The 8,417-nt window shown below is 40.1% G+C and overlaps 2 protein-coding genes and 1 long non-coding RNA gene across 4 annotated transcripts; 1 reads left to right on the forward strand and 2 right to left on the reverse strand.

Moving 5' to 3' along the window:
* Positions 1–236: 236 nt before the first annotated feature.
* LOC114544944 lies at positions 237–1,430 on the reverse strand. The gene is made up of 2 exons (XM_028563416.1): positions 1,037–1,430; positions 237–731 (listed from the first exon to the last, which is right to left on the reverse strand). The coding sequence occupies exons 1-2, from the start codon at positions 1,100–1,102 to the stop codon at positions 237–239; spliced, it is 561 nt and encodes a 186-aa protein (XP_028419217.1). The 5' UTR covers positions 1,103–1,430.
* Positions 1,431–3,449: 2,019 nt separating this feature from the next.
* Positions 3,450–5,740, reverse strand: LOC114544946. 2 transcript variants are annotated; one of them, XR_003690690.1, is made up of 4 exons: positions 5,628–5,740; positions 5,153–5,477; positions 3,917–4,011; positions 3,450–3,621 (listed from the first exon to the last, which is right to left on the reverse strand). It is a non-coding gene; the product is annotated as an uncharacterized LOC114544946 (long non-coding RNA). The 2 variants fall into 2 exon arrangements; XR_003690691.1 differs by lacking the exons at positions 5,153–5,477; positions 5,628–5,740 and adding an exon at positions 5,073–5,120.
* A 279-nt stretch (positions 5,741–6,019) lies between these two features.
* Positions 6,020–8,004, forward strand: LOC114544945. The gene is made up of 5 exons (XM_028563417.1): positions 6,020–6,393; positions 6,485–6,567; positions 6,664–6,745; positions 7,429–7,569; positions 7,722–8,004. The coding sequence occupies exons 1-5, from the start codon at positions 6,224–6,226 to the stop codon at positions 8,002–8,004; spliced, it is 759 nt and encodes a 252-aa protein (XP_028419218.1). The 5' UTR covers positions 6,020–6,223.
* Positions 8,005–8,417: the final 413 nt, after the last annotated feature.

Consider the following 8,417-nt stretch of genomic DNA (forward strand, 5'->3'; position numbering starts at 1 on the left):
AATTCATACAATATTTATTACATGTGAATAAAGTATTTTGTTGAATCTTTTCAGACTCAAAACCTCTTCAAATTCGTCAAACGGCATATTTTAAATCCCGTATCCCGTCATTAAAATATTTCATATATCGGAATCCCGAGGCACGAATTACGAAAATCCCGTATCCCGCAAGAAATTTTATTCCCGAATCTCGCATCCTATTTTTTAAATATCCCGCTTCCCAATCGAAAAATGACCTATTTCCCGCATCCCGAAAAACCTATTGTGGACCCTCTTGCCACTTCTGCCAGGGTTTTTTTTGTTTCATCATCACAGAGATAACTGGAAATGACCTCATCTGATATCCCATTGAATGTCTGAAGAGGAGTTGTACAATCTCTGGTGGATTCCAAATGCTGACAACTAAAGCTTGCCACTTTTTGGCTGTTAATATGAATGGCTCTATTCTGTTTACACAGGTGATGCTGACACATAGATGAAGCCTCTTCACGAACCACAATACATCGATCATCATGGGTACTGGTATTAACCGAGTAGATTGATAACCCGTCTGATGGCTGCACCACCAAGGTACACTTAGGCAGCAATGGACGAGGCTTTTTTTTAGGGACATATGATCCTCCAAGCTCAAAATTGCATCCTGAACAACTTGGTGGCTTGTAACGGCAACTATATTGCAAACCACAATTTGGACAGGAACCCTTGCCACACTTGGACCATCCTGAGGTTAGCTAATTGTAAAAAATACACATTTAAGCACCTACCAATGCCTTGTCCCAACAGGCAGAGTGTGGCCTGATATATTAGATAGGCATTGACAAAATACTCCTGCCCGATGCAAATCAACGCAAAATAAATGGCACGTGAAAAGCGTCTGATATGTCGTATTTATAAAGTTATTTTTGTGTTCATCCAACTATATCTGTCAATTCTAATGTAGTTCAGTTCATAACATTAAAAAATAAAGATAATTCGAAATATTATAAAACTTACTACAAGCAGAATATTAATACAAGCAGAAAAATTAATATTTCACCTTGGCTTTTGTCGTATCTGCTCCCCCTTCTTCCGCTGCGACATCAGATAGGCCGGAAGACGCCATAAATAATATATAACCCGAAGTTGTCCCTCAAAGAACTTTTATAAGAAAGAACCGATGAAGCCAGCGAGCGAACGTAGAAGCGAAAAACACTATTTTAGGAAATAACCGATGATTTGATGTAGCCAGCCCAGCGAGCGAGTGTATAATAATAATAAATTCATACAGAGAGCGCCTATGACGTTTACATGGGAACGATTTTTATTGGCTACAGGTCAACCAATTAGAATGCACGTTCTGAGGACTGCGACCTTACTGCCGACCACGCCCATATAAAAATCAGATGTTGAAAGTCAAAGCGTAAGGAAGTAGCGAAATAAGTCCCGCCTACCGGAAGTGACTTCATAATTATATTAAGTATGCGTGTCCGACCACGCCTACAAAAAATCGAAAGTTGAATGTCAAAGCGTAAAGAAGTAACAAAATAAGCCCGCCCACCGGATGTGACATCATAATTCGATTAGGTGAGCGTGTCCGACCACGCCCACAAAAAATCGGAAGTTGAAAGTCAAAGCGTAAGGAAGTAGCAAAATAAGCCCCGCTCACAGGAAGTGACGTCATAATTAGATTAAGTGGGCGTGTCTGACCACGCCCATCGAAAAACCGGAAGTCAAAAGTCAAAGCGTAAGGAAGTAGCGAAATAAGCCCTGCGGACCGAAAGTGACGTCATAATTAGATTAAATGGGTGTGTGTGACCACGCACATTTAAAAACCGGAAGTCAAAAAACAAAGCGTAAGGAAGTAAAGAAATAAGCCCCGCGGACCGGAAGTGACGTCATAATTAGATTGAGTGGGCGTGTCTGACCACGCCCATCGAAAAACCGGAAGTCAAAAGTCAAAGCGTAAGGAAGTAGCGAAATAAGCCCTGCGGACCAGAAGTGACATCATAATTAGATTAAGTGGGCGTGTCTGACCCCGCCCAATAAAAACTGGAATTTAAAAGTCAAAGCGTAAGGAAGTAGCGAAATAAGCCCCGCGGACCGGAAGTGACGTCATAATTTAATTAAGTAGGGGTGTCTGACCACGTCTATTGGAAAACCGGATGTCAAAAGTCAAAGCGTAAGGAAGTAGCGAAATAAGCCCCGCTGACCGGAAGTGACGTCATAATTAGATTAAGTAAGCATGTCTGACCACGCCCATTTAAAAACCGGAAGTCAAAAGTCAAAGCGTAAGGAAGTAGCGAAATAAGCCCCGCCTACCGGTAGTGACGTCATAATTAGATTAAGTAGGCGTGTCTGACTACGCCCATCGAAGAACCGGAAGTCAAAAGTCAAAGCATAAGGAAGTAGCGATATAAGTCCCGCAGACTGGAAGTGACGTGATAAGTAGATTAAGTGAGTGTGTCTGACCACGCCTATCGAAAAACCGAAAGTCAAAAGTCAAAGCGTAAGGAAGTAGCGAAATAAGCCCCGCTGACCGGAAGTGACGTCATAATTAGATTAAGTGGGCGTGTCTGACCACGCTTATTTAAAAACCGAAAGTCAAAAGTCAAAGCGTAAGGAAGTAGCGAAATAAGCCCCGCTGACCGGAAGTGACGTCATAATTAGATTAAGTGGGCGTTTCTGACCACGCCCATCGAAAAACCGGAAGTCAAAAGTCAAAGCGTAAGGAAGTAGCGAAATAAGCCCCGCGGACCGGAAGTGACGTCATAATTAGATTAAGCGGGCGTGTCTGACCACGCCTATTTAAAAACCGGAAGTCAAAAGTCAAAGCGTAAGGAAGTAGCGAAATAAGCCCGCGGACCGGATGTGACGTCATAATTAGATTAAGTGGGCGTGTCTGACCACGCCCATCGGAAAACCGGAGGTCAAAACTCAAAGCATAAGGAAGTAGCGAAATAAGCCCTGCCCACCGGAAGTGACGTCATAATTAGATTAAGTGATCGTGTCTGACCACGCCCATCGAAAAACCGGAAGTCAAAAGTCAAAGCATAAGGAAGTAGCGAAATAAGCCCCGCTGACCGGAAGTGATGTCATAATTAGATTAAGTGGGCGTTTCTGACCACGCCCATCGAAAAACCGGAAGTCAAAAGTCAAAGCGTAAGGAAGTAGCGAAATAAGCCCCGCGGACCGGAAGTGACGTCATAATTAGATTAAGCGTGCGTGTCTGACCACGCCTATTTAAAAACCGGAAGTGAAAGGTCAAAGCGTAAGGAAGTAGCGAAATAAGCCCGCGGACCGGATGTGACGTCATATTTAGAATAAGTGGGCGTGTCTGACCACGCGCATCGGAAAACCGGAGGTCAAAACTCAAAGCGTAAGGAAGTAGCGAAATAAGCCCCGCCCACCGGAAGTGACGTCATAATTAGATTAAGTGATCGTGTCTGACCACGCCCATCGAAAAACCGGGAGTCAAAAGTCAAAGCGTAAGGAAGTAGCGAAATAAGCCCCGCGGACCGGAAGTGACGTCATAATTAGATTCAGTGGGCGTGTCGGTGATTCATAGCTTTAGGTAAAAGAAATTGTATATTACATACCAAACCCACAATATAAGGACTGCCGATGCTGTGGCTCTGTCTGTATCTACAAAGAAACAAAACAATTGCTAACACTTATATGATAGAAATGTCTTTACGGAAATATTAAATATATGTTTAATTTCAGATATACATGTTTAATTTAATGAAGAAAGAACAATATATTTTGAAGCTAGGATCAATGGCATAACAAGGAATAGCATACTGGATCATCTCTTATTGATTGAGCGTTACTACAGCAGGAAACCTACACAAACTAACTATATTTACACTGGATAATTCTGTCAGTTCTAAACAGTTCATCCTGCAGTAAGCAACATCTGTTGTGAAAAATCACCTACCAGCGTAACATATGTTTCGCACCATTCAACCATGAACGACGAATGATAACATCCTTGTCTGCAACAATATCACCCTGACTCTTTTCAATTTGCCCCTAGACAGGTTCAAACAACAGATATAATTAAAAGCCCAAGATGATAAGAAGCACACCCAAGATTGGAGTTACCTGAAACACATCAAGTAATAAGATGTTTATTTCACATGTTTACATACCCTGTGTTTTCTCTATTATAAAATTATTGCCACCACTAAATGCGGAAGATACTTTTGAACCAAGAACATACCAAACTATTCATTAACCTACCATTTTCCTTCGGTGTAGTGTGCTAAGAAATGTTGTTAACAGATAACGAGGCAATAGATCATAATGAGCTTGCAACTGTATCTTTCACAAATATAGCCAAATATTGGAGCAAATATCATATAGCTTGCAATAAATATTGTCTGGAGAAGGCCTCTTAAGGCATAATTTATGCTGAAAACAATAATTAAATAATGATTGTGTACAAAAATTATATTGCATTCACATGTGATAGCAATTCTGACAGGATTGGGTAATGATAAAGGAGTGTAATCATATCTTGTGTAATAATTGCAGTAAAATTAACAACCAGCATGTCCAAATTTTGCTTGATTGCATACAAATATTAGTTGAATTTGAGGTTGATATTGTTATTATATTTTAACTACAATGTATAGGTTGGGATGTTATACCAGGAAATTACATGACAATTATCAATTAATTGTCCGACTTTTAGAAGTCTTCACTTCAGTCTCACCATGCACAAATATTAAAGCATGTACGAAATTTTGCGAGGGTGAAGTGTCAGAAGCGATCCATATAGTTGAGTAAATCAAGAAAAAGATAGCAACAGTGACTTATTAAAACACGAGGCGTGGTTTTTCTTTGTGGTGAAAAAGGTTGAATTTTCAGGATTTTTTTTTTTCTTGCTCAGAGAAGTGAGAGAACGAATGGTGAAACATCTTGTAATACGATAGGTAGCCCAACATTCGTGTTCTGTGCGCATACATGCTACTCAGTGATTAGCATTTATTAATTTATACTAAGGTTGGCAACTTTATCACCAATTATCAATAATGCATACATGTCAAACTTCGATAATTTGGATTCAAAACTATAGTCAAGAACCTCACCTGTGTCAACCGAAATAACAAAATCAATTCCAAAGTTTGCAGTGAACCTCGCGCTTAGACCATGTGCTATCATAACTCACAGCAATCTCTGCAATATCTGACTCAACAATGACTGTGCTATTTCCATATCTACGAGACTCATCATCGGTAACTTTCAACTCTCCGCCTAATTCCCAATCATGCAAGGACTGAAATGCACTTGCTAGGTTTGAAAGTTCAATCATTCGATAACCATACTCGCCATCAAAATCCTCTCCTATCTATATCTTCACTTGTAAGCTTTCGTATTGAAGCAGTTTCATTCAGTGATGTTGACCCACATGGCATTGATGTTGATGATGAAACACACTCAGAAGAGCTACTTTGACCATGGAAGCATGATTATCTTGCTCATAAATCTGAATCCTGCAATATTAGAACAGAGTACGAAGGTATTTTATAAACAAAATCATTATCTGAGTATAATCTTTTATCCAAATTTAATAATTATCCAACAATCACTGTAAAAATAATTATACACAGTATCTCAAACTTAGATAAAATCGACAAACTTACAGGAGATATCTCCCAGTAGTTGTTTTTCAAAATATTTATTTGGTTGTCTTTTAAAAGACAATTGTTGAATGGTTTTATAAAGCTCCACTCTTCACTCTTGATGCATCCGCCATTTTAATTTAGTTTTTTCAATACTTCATGTTGTGCAAATGAAATGGATTCACACCAAAACGAAAAATATAAACAAAGCTCGCACATGCGTAGAAGCGAAAGGAAATTGCGGTGAAGAGCGGTGGAAATTGCGGTGAAGAGCAGTGGAAATTGCGGTGAAGAGCGGTGGAAATTGCGGTGAAGAGCGGTGGAAATTGCGGTGAAAAGTGGTGGAAATTGCGGTGAAGAGCGGTGGAAATTGCGGTGAAGAGCGGTGGAAATTGCGGTGAAGAGCGGTGGAAATTGCGGTGAAGAGAGCCGAAATTGCGGTGAAGAGCGGTTGAAATTTCTTATTTTTTTGCCTGTTTTAAAGACACGGCTTCTGCGCGTGCGCCAGCCTGGGGACTCCACCCGAAGTTGATAATCCCCCGGATTGTTCAGTCTAAAAACCATGACCAGCCGACAATTTAAGAAAGAAATTCTCAATCTTTCAAGAGCACTGAGTCATGTCGTCGAGTAGAAAAGAATATTATGCTAGTAGAGATGCCTCTAAAGTGTATTTGTTGGGTTCTTTCCCTCGATGGAGAGCGTTTAAGGAGCAGCATAAATTGAGAACAGACAAGGATGTGGCGGATATGCTTCTTGACAGCTATCTTGCGATGAATCGTATAGTTTGGTAAGTATAAAATGATAAAACCTCTGACCTTTTTTGTGTGTTATTTGTTTACTTCATAATGCTTTTTATGTATGTGTTGAACTCACTTTAGCAATGCAGAGACGCAAACCGAAACGGTAATGGAATCAAGGGATATGCCGCCAAGTACACCTTCCAAATATTTTTCTTCTCCCAGTAAGAACATATGTTTTAAAGTGCTGCCCCAAAAACGTAAACATTTATTATTTTTTAAAATATTCGCATAAAACATTCGTATGAAATATTTTATAGTTAAAACCTCAACGCCAAACGCGCACTCAAATCCGCGTCCATTGTCTGCTTTGTCGGATGTTAGAACATCATATTCTATCAGGTAATTTGAAACTTATTGTGATTACTGAGTTTATAATTTGAAACCCATACATGCAAAGTTTCGCGCAGAGAGTATTACTTTTTAAATACGCAATGGGCTATTCCATTTAATATCCGCAACCCCCCTATCGAGGAGCTTGGAATTCTTCAGGGTTGCGTCAGGTTAGGGCCTTGGAATTCCTCAAGGATGGGTCATTATCATGAATTCTTTAGGGGTAGACATACTTAAGTCAGGAATTCTTTAGGGTGGACATACGAAAGTTGGGAATTCTTTAGGGGTAGACATATTTAAGTCAGGAATTCTTTAGGGGTAGACATACGAAAGTCGGGAATTCTTTAGGGGTAGACATGTTTAAGTCAGGAATTCTTTAGGGGTGGACATATTTAAGTCAGGAATTCTTTAGGGGTGGACGGGGTGGACATACGAAAGTCGGGAATTCTGGGGTAGACATATTTAAGTCAGGAATTCTTTATGGGTACACATATTTAAGTCAGGAATTCTTTATGGGTAGACATATTTAAGTCAGGAATTCTTTAGGGGTAGACATATTTAGGTCAGGAATTCTTCTGGGGTATGAAAAAAAATCGTATTTTCCTCAGGGGTAAAGTTGGCCAGAAGCAAGCTCCTCGATAGGGGGGTTGCGGATATTAAATGGAATAGCCCAATATGTGTTTATATCTCAGGTCGGGTCAGAGTGTGATTTCTGACAGTCGAACGTTGACAGCCAAAGATGATAGTTCTGATGATGAAAGTGATGATGATAATGACAGTTTTGGTGAACACACTATCCAGGCAGACCAGGTTTTGTCGGACGATTCTCTTGAGTAAGTGATGATGCAAAACCTCAATAATAATCTTTGTGACATTCCTACTGTAATGCTTATTGATTTAAAATATAAATATACACATTATATATCACTGAATATGGCATAAAATATTTCGTCCAATAATATCTCTTACTGCCATTTTACTGTAGTGTATGTCCCCCGGGTTTTGACGTGCCATTACTGGATGACTTGCTCAATGTGACAATCCGTGGACATGATGGAGATGAACCCACAGAAGATGTTGGAACCCAACAACAACAACAGCAGCAACATAAGACGATTCAACCAGAATACATCTCTACTGTGGAAGAAGTCAGTCCTGAAGATGCAATCAAGAAAGAAAAGTGTATTGTGTTTACAGACACTCTTATAGCTTTGATAACATCATTAATGGGAGTGTTTGTAAACAACAAGGATGTGGCCGTGTGTTGAGCTATAAGAAAACATATGTTGGAACATGCCTGGTCGTATCCTGGGGGTGTAGGTCTGGTTATGTTGGAGGCAGATGGGCAGCTCAACCCTCTTGCAACAAGATTAGAGCAGGCAACCTCGTGCTTGCTTCTGCTTTGTTGTTGTCTGGCAATTCCTACGCCAAGGTGGGGTTGATGTTCAACTTCTGTAATCTGCAGTATTTCTCATCAATATTATTCAATCAGTGTCAGAAGTTGTACATCATCCCTGCCATTAATGACTAACAAAGAGGTTATATTGAGTGGTGATGGAAGGAATTGACTCGCCTGGCCATAGTGCACAATATTGTACTTACAGCTTGGCTGATACCAATGATCGTGCCATACTGCAAATGGATGTGGTTGATGTGAAGAGAAGCTGCTGGTAAGAGCAAT

This window comes from Dendronephthya gigantea, unplaced genomic scaffold, assembly GCF_004324835.1.
Source record: "Dendronephthya gigantea isolate DGI-Jeju-01 unplaced genomic scaffold, DenGig_1.0 001081F, whole genome shotgun sequence".
In the NCBI taxonomy this organism is placed as follows: Eukaryota; Metazoa; Cnidaria; class Anthozoa; order Malacalcyonacea; family Nephtheidae; genus Dendronephthya; species Dendronephthya gigantea.